At 46.0% G+C, this 18,322-nt stretch overlaps 1 protein-coding gene across 1 annotated transcript in view; it reads right to left on the bottom strand.

Moving 5' to 3' along the window:
• Positions 1-18,322, bottom strand: part of slc24a1 (solute carrier family 24 member 1) — a gene marked incomplete at both ends in the record, with an annotated part of 52,882 nt that overhangs the window by 17,620 nt on the left and 16,940 nt on the right. The window contains one exon of the mRNA XM_084335201.1: positions 796-870. Coding sequence (XP_084191327.1) covers positions 796-870 — 75 coding nt within the window. The remainder of the gene's footprint in view (positions 1-795; positions 871-18,322) is intronic.

Below are 18,322 nucleotides of genomic sequence, written 5' to 3'. Positions count from 1 at the left end.
GCGGATCAGCCGCATTCTGCTTCCTCGAAGAAAATATGCTATCTATCGCTGCAAATGACCAGCTTATTAGATCCATATCGTAGTTGAGTAGGGAGTTTATTCCTTTGAAGAAGGTAGAGTCGACACATCAAGACCGGCTTCAGGGAGGCAGTGAGCAGCGGCGATAGACGAGTAGAGTCGACACAGCAGCCAGACAGCTTCAGGGAGGCAAGTAGGCAGCGGTGGGGATGGCCTTGAGAGACCTGGGAGAGGGAGAGAAATGCGACTGTTCTCTGGGAAGGCTGGGGTAGGAATTGTAGGAATGTAACTAGGAGGGATATGAGGACTGTGTGTATAATGTAACTAGGAGGGATATGAGGACTAGGAGGGATATGCTGACTGTGTATATGTAACTAGGAGGGATAGGTGAAAAGACACATTTCAATTGCCTTGTGTATATTGACAATAAAGTAATCTCCTTCTTTAACATGTGACCATTAATCCACACACTTCTCTGCATGTGCTAAAGACATCCTAGTGATGCGGGCAGCACATGGAGCTGCCTATTAGAATAGCATAATAACAGTATCATGCACCATATCTAAACTTGTACACCATAAAGCCACAGCTCTGTATAAGACTGCAGGCTTTGGGGGCATATTAATATTATATACTGTTAACAGGTCCAGATGTGAGCCTATTCATTTATAACAAGAGACTGGATCTTTGACAATGTACAGACATGGTTGGTGAGGGTTAATTTAAGAACAACAGAGCGGATACCACATCCTGAAGCAGAGGCAGTTAAGTAGTTACCTTCAGGTTTGGCTTTGATTTCACTCTTATGCCTGGCCACTTTGTTTAGTATCTGTGCCTTATCCTTAAATTTCCCTACAAAGAAAGCAAAACAAAATACATTTTAATAAATAAATAAGAAACGGTTACTGTGAATCCTAATCACATTACTTCATCATGTGACTGCAACACCTTTACAATGAAACAAAGACAAAGGGCGGGATCCACTAAGAATGAATTGCGCGGTGGAAATTGCACCCTTAACTGCGCAGGGTTTGCGTGCGGTATCTGCTCCGTCTTTGCGAGCTATCCACTAAGGACATGGGTTTCATTCCCGAACGGATTTACGACCAAAAATGTCCTCTTAGGCAGATTTCTACCCATTTCAGATATATTAGGGCTGGTAGCGCGATTCCCCAAATTTTCGTGAGATCAGATTTGAGCGTGGCTGAGAGCAGATTTAAGAGTGCTGAGGAGCACTCTTATGATTGATTGACTAATTGAAAATTGTATTAACTTGACAGACTGTGTTCTCATAGTGATTCCTTCATGTTAACGCTACAGGCCTCCTTGGAATTAATTACTTAATCATAATTAAAATAAATATGACAATATTTGTACGATAAGAAATTACGCATTTGATGTCGGAAAAATAAATAATATGGATTAATCTGATCACAGGGCAGCTGCTTAACCATATCTGAACCAGCTATTTTGGACAAATGTATAATTACTTTAATTACTCAGATATTCAAACACAATTATGCAATTATTGTGAAATGATTGAAAATAATAATTATTTAATGCCTTCTGTGGAATTTGTATTTCTTATTTGTTACACATCTGTTTTAATGATTAATTATATACATTTGAAAGAATGCAGGTCAACATGCAATATATCCCATTGATTGGTATACAATGGGAGTATGGGACAGACCTTTGTTTGATTGATTGATTTAAAACTTTATTAACAGATTGCAGAATGGGTACAATACAGTACAGCTCAATTACATACAATTGTTAAGGGGATGCATTGCAGACCAGAGAAAGACTTTCGTCTAGTTTACATCAGGGTCCCCCATTTTCAATTCATCATAACATATATGACACACACGACATACAGATAGACAGTACTGCTACATCTATACATTTATGACATACCAGATTTGCAAATACAGTACTGTTTGTGATACAAAAAGAGTCCAGAAAAGAGAGTATATACATTTGACGTAGAAACTGTTGGAGGAGGTTGGGTAGGTGGGGTGGGGTTGGGGGTGTTGGGGGGGGGGGGGGGGGGGTTGGGTAGGAGGGGTGGGTGGGGGACACTGTACAAGCAAAACTGTACATTGGAATATTGACAAAACCATACTTGGTCATTTACTGTACATTGGAGGGGGTTGATATAGCTATAAACCTGCATTCCTTCGAATATATCGTTAATCAATTAAACTTATATTGAAATACACTATATAGCCTATACACCAACACTGAAATGACAGTGGATAAATAAATAAATAAGAACTAAAGCTAATCACATGGCAATAGACTGGATTAATATTCCATAACAAGTCTTGTGTGCGCCAGTATGGCCTACATGTCTAATGAACAGTATAGGCTTAATATATTCTAGTTACTTGTTTCATTAGGATTTAGTAGATACTATATATGCTCTGCCTCTGCCCTACGTACAGTATAAGTACAGACTGTACCTATACTGTACGTAGGGCAGAGCATATAGTATCACTAAATCCTAATGCAACAAGTCATTAATGGTATAATAAGCCTATACTGTGTTCATTCATTACGCTGTAGGCATTAATGGAATAATAAGCCTATACTGCGTTCATTCATTACGCCGTAGGCTACAGTATACTGCACGCGCGCGCGTGTGTGTGTGCGCGCGCGCTGCGGCAGGTGTACCACGAGCTGTACTATATGATGATGACAATACATTAATCTAATCTCATTTCGATGGGTCGCAAGACTTGCAAAGCGCTTCCGCATCCATTTCCACACAGCTGCGTCATTACTTTGCCTTATAAGGAGCTCTGGAGGCATTGTTTTGTATGCAAATGACCTGAACGGGGACACGCTTTTGAGTTTAAGACAGAATGCCATTCTCCAAGCAGATATCAGATCATATCATTTGTGCGACCGTTTCAGCCCCTTAAGACATATTACCAGCACGTTCGGGACTCAGAGTGAACTTGTCATTGATTCTGTCTCAGTCGGTTCCAAGATAAGTCTTCCAAGAGAACTCTTTGAAAATTTTTGGAGAATGAGACCCATTGCGCGGATGAGATACCAGCGCAGACATGCCCATTATGTGTGGAGTTTGCTCCTGATCTGCTCCAGCGCAGTTGGCTCGCGGACCTGCATTATCATATACTCCAGAATAAACGTTTCATTGGCCTGCTTCCAGCGTCTGATCCTCATGGATCCTCATCCTCATTTATAAATGAAACGTTTATTCTGGAGCATAAGTGTGCGGTGGTACAATTGGAATGTGAGTGCAGTCAATAATGATAATAATAATAAATGTATTTATATAGCACCTTTCATACACGGATTGCAGTTCAAAGTGCTTTATATAATGAATACATAATAAAACAAGTAGCAAATAAAGGTTGCATCATGATACCCAAAGCTGTAAAGGAATGTGAATCCCTACCCACATTCAAAACCGCTCTTAAAGAGCACCTACGGGAGGCTGCAATTCGAAACTGGCCACCGTAAATGTCCAAACCCCCCACCCCCACCCCCTCAAAATAGACAGTCTCCTCCCCACCGCATGTATATATTCTCTCCCCGCCGTATGTATATTTCTCTCCCGCCCACCCACCCCCTCCAAATGTACAGTCTCCTCACCACCGTATGTATATTTCTCTCCCACCCACCCACCCCCTCCTAATGTACAGTCCCCTCCCCATCATATGTATATACTCTGTCAGGATCTATGCCTCTATGGGTAACAGTACTGTATATTTTAATACCGTATATGTCACAAATGTATCAGTACTAAATACTTGTATGTCCCTATGCCATAAATGTCATGTATGTTGAGTATGTCATAAATGTCAATATGAATTGAAAATGGGGGACCCTGATGTAAACAAGACAAACGTCTTTCTCTGGTCTGCATCCCCTTAACAATTGTGTGTATTGAGCCATACTGTATTGTACCCATTCTGCAATCTGTTAAATAAAGTTTTCATTCATTCATTCATTCATTCATTCATTCATTCATTCATTCATTCATTCATTCATTCATTCATTCATGCAAAATCTAAATCAATCAATCAATAACGCCAACAACATTGGGAAAGCCGACAACGTTAAATAACAATATTTAAATAATAAATACGATTGCATGGGATCTCTGGGTGGCTGGCTCAATATCATCCTTCAAATATTATGGTAAATTGGTAAAGGATAGGCAAAAATAAGCATGTGCTTCAGCCTATTCCTTTTTTTCAGTCGTTGATTTTTTTGAGCTTGCCTTGAATATGTACATTTGTGATTCTTTTTTCTTTTCCTTTTGTAAGTCCACACAGGTGTGTTTGATTTGTCTGTAAACAAGACCGAAAAATAAACTTCATTCATTCATATTCTCCTTCGAAATATTCTTTCACGGTCACGCCTGGCATTACGATGCCTGCGTCTGGCAACAATTACTGCTTGCCATGATCACCTGTGACGCTGGCATGATGCCTCTTTATAGCGCTTAGGGATTTGTGCTTATTTACGACCATGTCTGTGAAGACGGTAGGTGCATAGCGTCAACTGCTCGGTGCAATTGGCGCCAGGCTTTGTGGATTTGGAGCATTTTTGGACGAGGCTCATTTGCATAGAAAAGGGACATGTTCCACCCATATTACCTCATTTAAATATGCGCCAATTGCACCGGACGCAATGCTGACGGAACGCAGTTGCCACCTCATTTCCCCCGTTGCGCGTCCTCTGTGGATACCAAACTGAGTTTCAGAGCTTTATGCACCGGCTTTGCACCGGAAAAAGCCACCCAAACCCTTTGTGGATCCCGCCCAAAGTATCCATGGTAAATCTAAATGAAACAGGCATACTTGTCCTGTACAACATAATGGAATATTAGCTACTGTACAACAGTAGCCGCAGCAGGTAGTCGTTACTGCAACAGAAACGGGAGCAATATCATGGCAGCTTGCCTGCTGGCGTCAGAGAGACGAGCTCTTCACAACAGGAGAACAAGGAGCCGCTTCACCGCACGACACAAACAGCTCTGGGCAGAATATTACCTTTCCTCTGCCACAGAGGAACTTTGCTATTCAACAGCTTGGACAGAGAGTGTATTTTCTTTTGGATGTGTGTTTACTATCATCAATTGCTGACGAATGCAAAACCGTCTTATCTCAAATAAGCATAATGTACAGTAGTGGTAAATATGGAGAAACATTTGTGTGGTTTAAAGATGCTGTACGTGGTATTTCTTTTTTTAGCTCTACATTCCGATGGCTATCACTGATATAGAGTGTTTGGTGAGTAACATGGGTCTCCCATTCCCTCCACTCTGCAGTAAACACAAAATAAATGTTCTGGTATTTCCGTTCCCACTTTATCCAATCAGGAGAGAGAACCGTGTTCGACTCTGGCTGTCGGCGTTGCCTCCGACTTGGGCCAGCCGTCATACTAACTCAATTGGCAGAGTTAGGGGGTGGAAGTCGATGGGTGGTAATCTGGACGTTGTGGACAGCGACTCCTACAGGTCGGTTGGGGATGCCTGCACAGCAGAGACAGGAAATGGCGGGGGTAGTGTGAGCCTCCCACACGTTACAGCTCGCCAATGAGAGTCCGCGCTGGCAGGTGAAAAGATGTGACGGGCTGCCTCCACATGTATCGGAGGGGACACGTGATGCAAGGCTTCTATCCTCCCTACAACCGGCCAGTGGGGGGCATATGCGAGCAACGTTCAAGACAGGGGAGGGAAGAATTGGCACAATGGAATTGGGATGGGAGAAAAATACAAAAAGAGGAGAAAAAGTGGATACAAAAAAATATATATTCATTACATTTATATTACGCTTTTCTAGACACTCAAAGCACTCCCCACAATGTAGGGTGGAAATTGCCTCCTTCACCACCACTGGTAGCACCCAACCTTGGGCTATGCAGGCTCAATGGCTGCCATACACTGGCACCAGGCACACATCACACTACACAATGGCTGAACGGCTCAGGAGACAGGGATTGATATCAGCCAATTAAGGGGAAGGGATGATTATGTGGCCTTGATGTTGTCAGAGACCTGATTTGGGAATTTGGCCAGGAACGTCGGGGAACCCCCTACTCTTTGCGATAAGCGTCCTGAGTTCTTTAACGACTGAATTCAGTCAGAACCTGACATGTTAACATTAACATGTAGACCACTTATTTTAACAAAGGAAATACCACTTACAGCACCTTTAAGTGAACTATAAATCTTGGTGACACATTTAAAGAATTTTAAATGTTGCTTTTGCAGCACTCATCTTACTCCCTGAGTGTTCTATGAGATAATTCCTGCCTCTTCTAATCGGTCAGTCAACTGTAAACACAAGTGACACACTGGACCTATTTGTCATTGTGGCTTCATGTCCTCGTCTGACCAGTGGTCTCCAGAGCTTGAATTAATGATAGTTGAGATAAAGGGATTTGTCTGGTGGAGGCTGCTGGCTGTGATCCAGATTTTAGAGGCTCAATCAAAAGCTGATTACAGTGTTAGAGTAGTGCAGAGTATTGGGGCTTCGGGCCCCAGAGAGCCAAGCTGGCCAGAGCCCAGAGCCAAATGAACAGAGACAGGAAGAGCCAAGCTGGTCAGAGCCACAGGAACAGAGACAGGAAGAGCCAAGCTGGTCAGAGCCACAGGGACAGAGACAGGAAGAGCCAAGCTGGTCAGAGCCACAGGAACAGAGACAGGAAGAGTCAAGCTGATCAGAGCCACAGGAACAGAGACAAGAAGAGCCAAGCTGGTCAGAGCCACAGGGACAGAGACAGGAAGAGCCAAGCTGGTCAGAGCCACAGGGACAGAGACAGGAAGAGCCAAGCTGGTCAGAGCCACAGGGACAGAGACAGGAAGAGCCAAGCTGGTCAGAGCCACAGGAACAGAGACAGGAAGAGCCAAGCTGGTCAGAGCCACAGGGACAGAGACAGGAAGAGCCAAGCTGGTCAGAGCCACAGGGACAGAGACAGGAAGAGCCAAGCTGGTCAGAGCCACAGGGACAGAGACAGGAAGAGCCAAGCTGGTCAGAGCCACAGGAACAGAGACAGGAAGAGCCAAGCTGGTCAGAGGTCAGAGCCACAGAGACGGAGACAGAGACAGGAGGAGCCAAGGAGCACATTAGGTCGCCATACAGCAACTCTGTTACATTTCGTTCTTGCTTCACGTTCTGCTCTGCTGGGATATTACCTCGTTACTTATCGTAACCTTCAAAGCTTTCGCTACATGCACCTTCATTTGCCCGGCCACGCCCATTTCCATTTATGAATATAAGCGAAGACTCATCCTGGTCACGCCGGACCGGATCAGTTCAACCCGGTGTCCACTGGGTCACAGGCGAGCGCTGCTCGTACAATATATTCTGTTAACCCGAAGGGCCCTGTGCGTTTCCGGGGGGAAAGTGGTGTGTGGTGTGTGGCCCCATTGACTTTGCATTATTTGTTTTGTGGCTAACTAGCCAAAGAACAGCATGGATTGTCCTGAGAGACTCAATTGACAATCATTCATAAGTAGGAAATAGGGCCTGGGGTCAACTTACCATAGCAAGTTGATTCAGAACTGATTAGCAGTGATTAGAACCATTCAGAACTGATTAGCAAGTTGGGCGCATTCACATGTTCTTGTTCTGGATTCATCCGCATCAGAGCGCCTCACCAGAGTTCACCTGAGTTCACCTGAATCACATGAGTGAATGTGGGGGGGGCACCTATTATATATCCATGTACCCCCATCCTGGGCCAATGAAGGATCAATCACGCACCTATCACGGGTTCCACGCGATGATCACACATCTGATGGCTGGCTGGCTGATTCTGTCCCAGTGTGGTGGAACCGGGTAGGTTAACCCTTTCACTACCACACTACCAAAGGGTTAACCCTTTCACGGCAACAATACTGAATGTTAACCCTTTCACTGCCACATAACAAAGGGTTAACCCTTTCACAACCATACTACAGAAGGGAGTGTGGTAGTGAAAGGGTTAAACTTCTGTAGTGTGGTAGTGAAATGGTTAATTATGTGCAAATCTTCATGGTTGATACAAATGTATTGTTAAAGCATCGCCAGTCAAATACAAATTCACGTTTGGGAGATGGGTGGAGGTGTTGCTTCTTTGGCCAAGAGAAAACCAAGATCTTGCTCTTTAAGCTTTCTGGAAATGGGGGTGGGGATTGTGGGGATAGGTAGATAACAAAAGGTGGTTTGGATCGAGGATGTGAGGAAGACAAGAGTTGATGTGGAACCTAAGGGTAGGGTGAGGGGAGGAGGAAGGGAAGGAGGAGGGAGGGGGAGGTGTGAACAGAGGCCTCAGAGGAAAACCTCCACACCAGGATCCATGTACAATTGCGATTTCCCTTGAAATGGTCTGGGAGCGTGACGGTGTGTCCTTTGGACCTGTGCGAGTGGACAGCGGACCCTGAGGCCCTGTTTAGACGGAAACGCTAGCAGGTGAATCCGCAAAAATATTTTTTCGGATGTGCCTTTCGTTTATACGGAAACTGCGTTTTTACGGGGTGAAACCGTAAAAAAGTGAGACCACCTTCCAGGGTGGAATTCCTAGAAACGATAAACCTTTGCGCTATCATCTAAACTGTCAAACCGCATAAAACGATGACGAAAGGGTTGTCAAGGCTCTCGTCGCGCGTACTGCTTACATCACAGGCATGCGCCAGTAGCCTAGAAGCGTAAACAAAGCATGTCTGATTCTATCCATGGCGATCACCTGAAGGCTACATTGGCAGTACTTTTAAATACACAAGAATCTGTCCCGCGGCTATCACAACTATTAGTACTGGACCCACTGTCTGTGAGTGACTCTGCTTTGGTCCAATCACATTCCCCACCCACAGTCTGCGAATCAGAGGCAGAGTAGGGCGGGTCTTCACAGCACGTCATGTGACATATGCGCCAATCGTGTGACAGTGGGGCTCCGTCATTACAGCATCGTCTGCACGCAGAATTCCATCCCAAATTCCATTCCCAACCCCCTTCCTGGTTGTTGCGCACTCCCCCCTACTGTTGGTCCGGGAGGCCGGAGACTGTCACATGCTTTCCTCCGACGCATGTGCAGCCAGCCGGCAGCCAGCCTGGCAGCGCAGATTCTCACCGGGAGAGTATAACGTGTGGAAGGTCACACTACCTCCCTCCAGATCCTACCCTCGCTGTGCAGGCGCCCCGACTGAACTGTAGGGGTCGCTGTCCACAACGCCCAGGACCCACCCATCAACTTTCCCACCCCTAACACTGCCAATTGTGTTAGTATGAATGACCAGCCAAGCTGATAGCAATGCCGAGAGCTGGATTCGAACCCAGCGTCTCCAGCGTTGATGGCGAGCGCCTTACCCACTACACCACCTAGCCGCCCCATATATATATTTTTTATAAATATCCTCAAACTAAATCCTCAATTTGAATAAAGTGATTAATCTTGTTATGGAAAATGTTATCTATGTCCATCTGTGTTTAAATCTCTGTACAGCTTGACTAGTTTAATATAGGTCAACTAGTAAACTAGTCTGACTACAGCAGACACTAGGCTACCTTTCTGTCATATCTGGATGTCTAATGTACGTCATTTCAATTATGTATTTAATCTGTGTCTGACCAGACCTCTTGGTCACTTTCTGGTCACATGTGTGTCTCTCTATAAACTGATCATTTTCACTGTGGCCACAATGAATAAATCTGTATTTTTTTTTATATAACTCTACTCAGAATGATTTACTGGGCTCATCGGATGTTCTCTTAGTAATTTCCACGACAATTATGGCGACGAGGTGTTTTTTTTAAGGGTGTCGAGGCTGACCACCAGCGGACTAAAAGATGGTGAATCCTAGAGCATTCCAGGGGGGCACTATCATTTCCCTGTCTCAAAATCCTCAGAGAAAAAAGACAGGAGAAGAGAGAACCACTGAGAGACCGTCTGGTTGTCACCTCCGGCATAACTTGTGCTGCGTGCAAGGTCGATAGACCCGGTCTGAACATTCGGTGAGCTTTTTTTATTCTGATTTCTGTCTAAGAGTTGTCTAAACTAGGACATATCATTGAATTTGTATATATTACTGTGTGCTTGGCAGACTGGCGACAGGGTTATTTTTTTCTAAATACTTAGTCTTAAGTATGTCCCGAAAGTAAGGCGAGGATTAGACTTTGTGCGACTTTGCCCGATTTTGGCTGAGAGAACGAGGACGAGGCGAGGTGCGAGGTTTACTACGAGTGTACTAAAATATTTAGTTCAAGCAAGAGTCCCGATTAGGGCAAGGACTGGGGTTTTTGAACTTCAAAGATCATTGCTTTATAGCACTGGTCTGTTCTGCAATAGAGGGAGACAGCTGTGTTAAGGAAAGTCCCGAGGGGACTGGGGTTTTGAAGTTCAGAGATCCTTTGAGACGCTGTTCTGTTAGAGGGACAGGTGTTTTCACAGGTTAGACTTTTTTTTACTACTTTATCTGGTCAATCTGCAGTATTTTCATAAAGAAAATTAGGATAAAGGGGCACTTCATGATTTTTCTTTCAACAATCCAAAAGCCTAGGGCGCGATTGGACTTTGAGAAATTCAAAGTTTTTAAGGCACTGCTCTATTTTTTATAGGGAATTGTTTCTCACAAGCGGGAAGTTTAGCCCAGAGTCTGTATGTTTCAGTTTAAAAAAAATAATAATTTATGGCAAGCATGGGACCATATGCGACCGCTCTAACGTAGGAGTTACGTTTTCCCATGGATGGCAAGCAGGGACCATGTGTGACTGCTCTAAATGTAGAAGGTGAGTCGGGATGTTGACCTGTTTGTGGATCTGTTTGAAAGACTAAATTGGTGGGGTGAAGGTGAGTCGGGATGTTGACCCGTTTGTGGATCTGTTGAAAAACTAAATTGACCTGTTTCAGACCTACCGTCCATTGCCATTCAGTGTCTATATGACCTGTTCAGTAGCTCATATGATTAGACGTGTAGGCTAACTTCATGTAACCTGAGAGTCATCATGTGTGACCCGTTTGTGCCGACGGAAAGACTTAGAGACTGTCCGTGTGAAATTGTACCTTTTATCAGGAGAAGAGACAATTGCTTTGTTTTTTTGTGAGATTAGGAGTTGCCCTGCTCGTGGAGCTTTCGATTTGGGTGTTTAGAAGACCTGACCCAGCGAGCTCGAACTTTTCTGCCATTAACGTGTAAAAGGAAAAAGGAAAAAATAAGAGAAAAAAGGTTTATTACACTATACTAAAGTAACTCTGTCTATTGTTTTATTACAGGTTCAAAACTGTCAGGTATTTAACTGTGTGTGTATCAAACAGGAGAGACTGTCAGGCTTTAATACTTTGTGAGACCGCTTGCCTTAAACTGTGCATTGGGGTGTCAAGCAGGAGAAAGACTGTCATGTTTTTAAACTGTGGGTACCGAACGCGTGAACACTTTAGGCAACCAACATGCGCTTCCACGTTGCTCTGAATTGCTCTGATTGGCCGAGCGTGCGCATGCGCATGAGCCGCAACGCGCTCCTCAGAGGCAGGAATACTAAGCTCCCCCTTAAGCTCCAGGAGAGAGGAGAGAGGCTGAAAACCCGCAGTTCTTGCCCGACTGATGGGAGCCGAATCCCGGATCCGATTTCTCTGATGAATACCCCCAAAACATGGAGGTCCCGAACGCATGGAAGTATTGATTGCGCCGTAACGAATCATTAAAAAAATATACCGTTGGGGGGCGGAGCTAGGCGATCATGGAGTAGACGTGTTTCACGTGAGCTCCCTTCTACCGTGCGGAATATATGTTTCTCCCCATTAGTCTTTATTTTATTTTTATTTGTTTTTTGTCTGCTTGTTAAGTCGTCGTGTTTCAACTACTTTCGTCGACTTTCTGCGATGTCGGTGGTGGAAACCAGATCCATGAGCGCTCCAGCCAGCAAATTGCCGCCGGGCCTGGCCGCGCCATCGCCCGGTGTCGGTGAGATAAGCGAAGCTGTGCTCTCGGTCATGACCAAGCTCCATGCAGAATCTGAGACACGCTTCGCTGAAACACAAAGAAAAGTGCTGGCGGATTTTTGTGATAACCTTCATCGAGAGATATCAGAGGAAATAAGGTTGGCGGTCGTCCCGCTGATAGACAAGATGGAGTCGCTGTACGTTGTCTCCTCGGCTAATGCTAACGAACTAGCCAAGCTAACGACGGAGGTCTCATTACAGGGCGAGAAGATGGCGGAGCTGGAGTCCTCCCTGCTGGCTAGGCAGGCTGAAGTTGCCAAACTACAGTCGGTAATTGTGGAAATACAGTCCCGGGAGAGTACCAGGATTGTTGGAGTACCGGAGGGCAACGGGGAAGGCCGTCTCTCTGAGACCATACCGGAATTGCTGCAAGAAATACTGGGGAATGATGTCCTCCCCACCCCTCCCGTATGTGAATCGGCCTATAGAGCGGGCAGGACCACTCCTGGGTTGAACAAGGAGCCGAGGCCCATCATTGTCAAGCTGAACAGGCTTCAGCAGAGGGAACTCATCATGCGGTCGGCTTGTGCCAGAAGGGGTAATCTAAGGCTTGGCGATCACAAAGTGGCCATTTTCGAAGACTTTACGCCGGAGGTTCAAGCACAGAGAGGCGAATACAAAGTGGTCATGAACAGGCTATGGAAACTAGGCCTGAGGCCCACGCTATTCGCTCCCGCGAAATTATCTGTGTTGGATAAGGTCGATGGTCTGCGTTCATTTTGGTCGTTGGCTAAAGCGAAGGAATATCTCGAGGGGATACCCGAGACTGTAGCTTGATATCTATGTCGGGTGAGTGACTTGGCGATGTGGGCCTGGATACATTGATAGGGCCGACTATTCACAAATACTTGCTGTCATGCCCAGACATGCTAACTGTACACTGCCCATCCAACTAGCGGGGCTTCCCAATGACTTCTGTTACTTGCTAATGCTGACCTCATGGTCGTACTTGTGTATCGCCTCTTTGGAAGCTAGCGAGCTAGCTGAACAATGTACATAACAGACTCTAACGTGCTATCCGGATTCATCACTAGCTTACGCGCTAGCCTCGGGCTAGCTAGCGGGCTGCGTCTATCGTCTGCGCCGAGTCATTCGAGACCCGTTAATATTTACGTACTTTGGTTGTTGTTGCTGTGTATGTGTCATCGGTTCGCACAATTCAACAGTGATCGGGTCCTTAACTAACTTCTTGTATGCTTTTATTTTTATATCCAGGCTGTTTTGAGCTTTGGGCTCCGGTAGGAGAAGATCGGTTGAAAATATATATATACACAATATATGATAACAGGTTGTGTCAGGTATTGCTTATTACCATCCCCGGGTTAATGAATGTGTTTAATTCTATTCTTACATAGGTTATGTCATTCCAGCCGTTTTGCCTGATTAGAGGGGCTGTTACAGATGTGCACTTTGACCATAACCCCCTTTTTTCCCTTTCTTATTATTGTCGTTGTTTAAATGACATCTGTTTGCGCAATTTACCTGTGATCCGATCCTGCCTTAGACTATCTGCTGGTATGCTTTAATTTAATTTTGTTTTGAATTTTCCTTTATCCATTTGTGCTATAACATTGCGACGTTGATGCGCAGACTCGGAAGTAGATGGTTGCAGGGTTGATGTTGAGTTATTATATGATAATGGCTATTTTTTCCATTATAGTTATCTCAGGTTAGGGCCAAGGCTCACTCACGGTGGTTTTCGACCAATATCTTTATTGAATTAAATTTTTATTATTATTTGTGTTTATTGGACTAGTGGGGGTTTAATCAGGGGTTTATCTAGAGGGGGGTCGGAGTGGAGAGCGTCTTATTGGATCCATGACTCCAGTGGGAAATGATAGGAAGATGACCATCCTTAGTGGATGGGGCATAGGGAGGGGATTGGAGAGTGGGTATAGGAGGGTGTATAATAGGACGGGTGGGTTAGGGTTTAGAGTAGAAGGAGGGGGGGTTGTAACTGGGGTGGTATTTTTATGTGTTTTATGTACTGTTGTCTTATATGTGTGTAATTGTTCCTCCTCTGAACTCCTGGGATTGACCGTCTGGGCCCGCCTGGATCAGCGCCTCTGTACTCAGCCTGGCTGCACTGGTATGTTCTCTACGCATTTAGACAAACTCGACCATGGCTAAATTGAATATTTTAATTTGGAACGCTGGGGGTCTTAACACCCCACACAAGCGTGCCAGTGTCCTTTGGTTATTGAAGAGAAGAAATATTGACATTGCTCTTCTTAGTGAGACGCATTTATTGTTGGGTGATGTGTCAAGGCTAGCAAATCGACAATATCACGTTATCTCCTCATCCTCAGCCGATGATAAGACGAAAGGAGTCGTCATAGTTACAAGACGTAACCTTGATATCAAAGTCCTGGATGTGTGGTCGGACACGGAGGGAAGGATTACTATAGCAAAAGTTGAGTTCTCTCATAGGAAGATGGCAATAATAGCATTGTATGCCCCTAACACATTTGATTCAGCGTTCTATAATACAATCACGAAGAATATGTTGGAACTTTAACTGAGACCTGGATAACTCCCAATAACTCATCAACACCTGCAGCATTATCTACAAACTATAACTTCACTCACACACCTCGACCCTCCAGACGGGGTGGAGGCACTGGCCTCATGATATCTCCTTCATGGGCTACAAACCTAACACAACTCCCAGAACTGTCACTCTCCTCCCTCGAATATCATGCAATATCTGTCTCTAATCCTTTCAATCTCACCATTGTTACACTCTATCGCCCTCCAGGTCCCCTCGATCACTTCATAGATGAGCTGGACATGCTTCTAAGCTCCTTACCGGAAGATGGTACCCCGCTCCTTCTATTTGGCGACTTCAACCTGCCTGACTCATCTCAGTCGGTCCCAGTGGTCTCCCTCCTACAACAATTTGACCTGACTCCCACTGCCATGCCTCCCACCCACAAAGCAGGCAACTCCTTGGATCTCATATTTTCCCGTAACTCCAGCATCATTAACACCACGGTAACTCCCCTACATGTATCTGACCATTCCTTCATATCCTTCTCACTAACTCTCATGCTTAACCGAAAGGTCTTCACCCCAACTCAAACCGCCTCACTCAGACGTAACCTGGCCTCCCTATCCCCCTCCACCCTCTCCTCTGACATAATATCCGCTCTACCTTTGAGTGACACCTTCTCTGCTCTCCCCACAGAGATGGCAACCTCCACCCTCCTCTCAGCCCTTGCAACCTCCTTTGACAAGCTCTGTCCCCTCGTTGAGAAACCTGCCCGCCGTTCCCCACCCAGTCCATGGCTGACGGATGCAGTGAGAGAACAAAGACAGGTCCTGAGAGTGGCTGAGAGGAAGTATAGAAAATCACGCCTCACTGCTGACATCGACACATATCACAACCTCTTGTTAACATTCTCCAAAACCATTACTAATGCCAAAGCTTCTTTCTTTCACCATAGGATCGAGGCCTCTGCCAAGAATCTTCGCAAACTGCATGCTACCATGTCCTCCCTCCTCACTCCCCCCCCACCCCCTCCTCCCTCATCTTTTTCTGCCGAAGACTTTGCGATCTTCTTTGAGGAAAAAGTGGAGAACATCCGCAGCTCCTTCTCCCAACCCCCACCCATTCCAAACGCTGAATCGAGAACCTCATCCTTCACTCTGTCATCTTTCTCTCCCATTACAGAAGCCGAGACCCTGACACTGGTAACGTCGAACCGTCCGACTACATGCCAGCTGGACCAGCTACCCTCCCCACTCCTCCAGACCATAGCACCGGACATCCTCCCATTCCTAACTGCAACCATCAACTCCTCACTCAACTCGGGGGTGGTCCCCACCTCCCTAAAAAAAGCCAGAGTCACGCCCCTCATAAAAAAAAAACCCTGAACCCCACCGTCATAGCCAACTATCGTCCTGTCTCTCTTCTCTCCTTTCTTTCTAAAACACTTGAACGTGCTGTATCCAACCAACTTACTGCTTATCTCTTACAGAATGACCTCCTAGACCCCAATCAGTCTGGCTTCCGGACTGGCCACTCCACAGAAACGGCCCTCATTGCGGTCACAGAGGCACTTCACTTAGCAAAAGCGAAAGGCCTCTCCTCTGTCCTGATTCTCCTAGATCTATCTGCAGCCTTCGACACAGTCAACCATCAGATCCTCCTCACGGCCCTCGCAGGAATGGGAGTGGCTGGATCTGCGCTGACATGGCTGACATCATACCTCAACGACCGCTCCTACCAAGTGTCATGGAGAGGGACTCTGTCGGCCACCCGCCCCCTCCGGACGGGTGTCCCCCAGGGCTCGGTCCTAGGACCCCTTCTCTTCTCCCTCTACACTAAATCACTGGGTAACATTATCACGTCTCATGGCTTCTCATATCATTGTTATGCCGATGATACTCAACTCTTCCTCTCCTTCCCTCCCTCAGATATCCACGTCTCTGAGCGGATCTCGGCCTGTCTGTCCGACATCTCCGCCTGGATGACGACCAACCACCTCAAACTGAACCTAAGCAAAACAGAATTGCTCCACCTGCCGGCCAAATCCTCCCCCCTGACCGACCTCTCCATCACAGTCGAGAATGCAGCTGTGACCGCGTCCCCGACCGCCAAGAACCTTGGTGTTGTCCTTGACGACCAGTTGAACTTCTCTGCTCACATCGCAGCGACAACCAGAACCTGCAGATTCCTCCTGAGCAACGTCAGAAGGATACGCCCCTTCCTGACAAAAGAAGCCACCCAACTCCTCGTCCAATCAACAGTCATCTCCCGCCTCGACTACTGCAACGCACTGCTAGCTAGCCTCCCGGCCACTGCCACCAAGCCTCTTCAACTCATTCAAAACGCAGCGGCCCGCCTGATATCAAACCTACCGAAGTCGGCCCATGTCACCCCACTTCTTAGGGACCTGCACTGGCTCCCCATTGCTGCACGTATCCGCTTCAAGGCCCTCGACCTAGCATACCGTGCAGCAAAGGGAACAGCTCCCGCCTACCTCCGGTCAATGGTCTCTAACTACACACCCTCAAGACCCCTACGCTCTGCATCTTCTGGCCGCCTCAGACCTACTCCTATCCAAGCTCCCGGAGGGTCATCAAAGAGAAGCCGCCTATTCTCAGTCCTTGCCCCACAATGGTGGAATGAACTACCCATCCCAGTTAGGACAGCCGAATCCCGTCCAATCTTTCGCCGTCGACTAAAGACTCACTTCTTCAACCACTATCTGAAATGATTAAAAAAAAAATCTAACCCTGACTAACCTTACTGTCATGCACTTGTCCTAATAAACTAACCTACACTGTAACATGCAACACTTGATGAACATTGTTACTCAGCTGATAGAGTTGCACCCTTCTTGCTGTCTTGTCGTACAGAACTTGTAAGTCGCTTTGGATAAAAGCGTCAGCTAAATGACTAAATGTAAACTTACTGGATACGCTCTCATTGTGGGTGGCGATTTTAATGCGTGCTGGGAATGCGGAGTTGGATAGGTCCGGGTCCTCTGAAACAAGCGACCAAAAACGGTCCTCTAAGGCCCTCAGGATGTGGGCCCAGGACACTGAGCTCGCAGACCTATGGCGCCTATCCAATCCCACCCTCAAGGATTACTCTCACCTGTCTGCCAGACACAAAACCTTCTCTCGAATAGACTATGCATTCGCATCCCCTAATTTGTTTGATAGTTTCGACGTCTCATTGGTTCCCCTGGCTCTCTCGGACCACAAGGGGATTTTCCTTGTGGCAACCTTTGGCAGGCTCTCCACGAGAGCTCCCAGGTGGCGTTTTAACTCAACCTTATTAAAGAACGATGATTTCTGCTCTGAGTTCAGGAGTAAACTAGCTGAATTCTTGCAGATCAATGTTGGCACGGTCGATGACCCCAGGGTCCTATGGAACGCATTGAAAGGATTTATCAGGGGTCATGTCACACTTTTCGCCTCCAACTTACGTAAATCCCGGTCAAAAAAACTAGAAGGACTGGAAACATTATATGCGGATCTATACGCATCTTTGCAAACTAACTATAGTGAACGACTAAACACACAACGTAAGATAGTCAAGAAGGAAATAAACTCCATACTTAAACAACAGTCTGAGTTCTTGATACATAGGACAAGGCAAAATTACAACTTTCACGGCTCCAGGCCTAGCCATCTATTGGCAATGAAAATACGCTCGAATGATCATTTCTCGGATATCCCCTCGATCAAGACACGACAGGGTACAATCACTACTGATTCGAAAAAGATCAACGACACTTTTAAAGAGTTTTACTCACAGTTATATAGCTCAGAGGTTAATCTCGACGACTCTAAATTTGAATCGTTCATTGGCGGGCTTGAGATACCCCACATT

Source organism: Notolepis coatsorum (genome assembly GCF_963971535.1).
Source record: "Notolepis coatsorum genome assembly, chromosome: 18".
Taxonomy (NCBI): domain Eukaryota; kingdom Metazoa; phylum Chordata; class Actinopteri; order Aulopiformes; family Paralepididae; genus Notolepis; species Notolepis coatsorum.
Note: the sequence above shows the minus strand (reverse complement) of the source record. Positions and strands in the feature narration are given on the sequence as shown.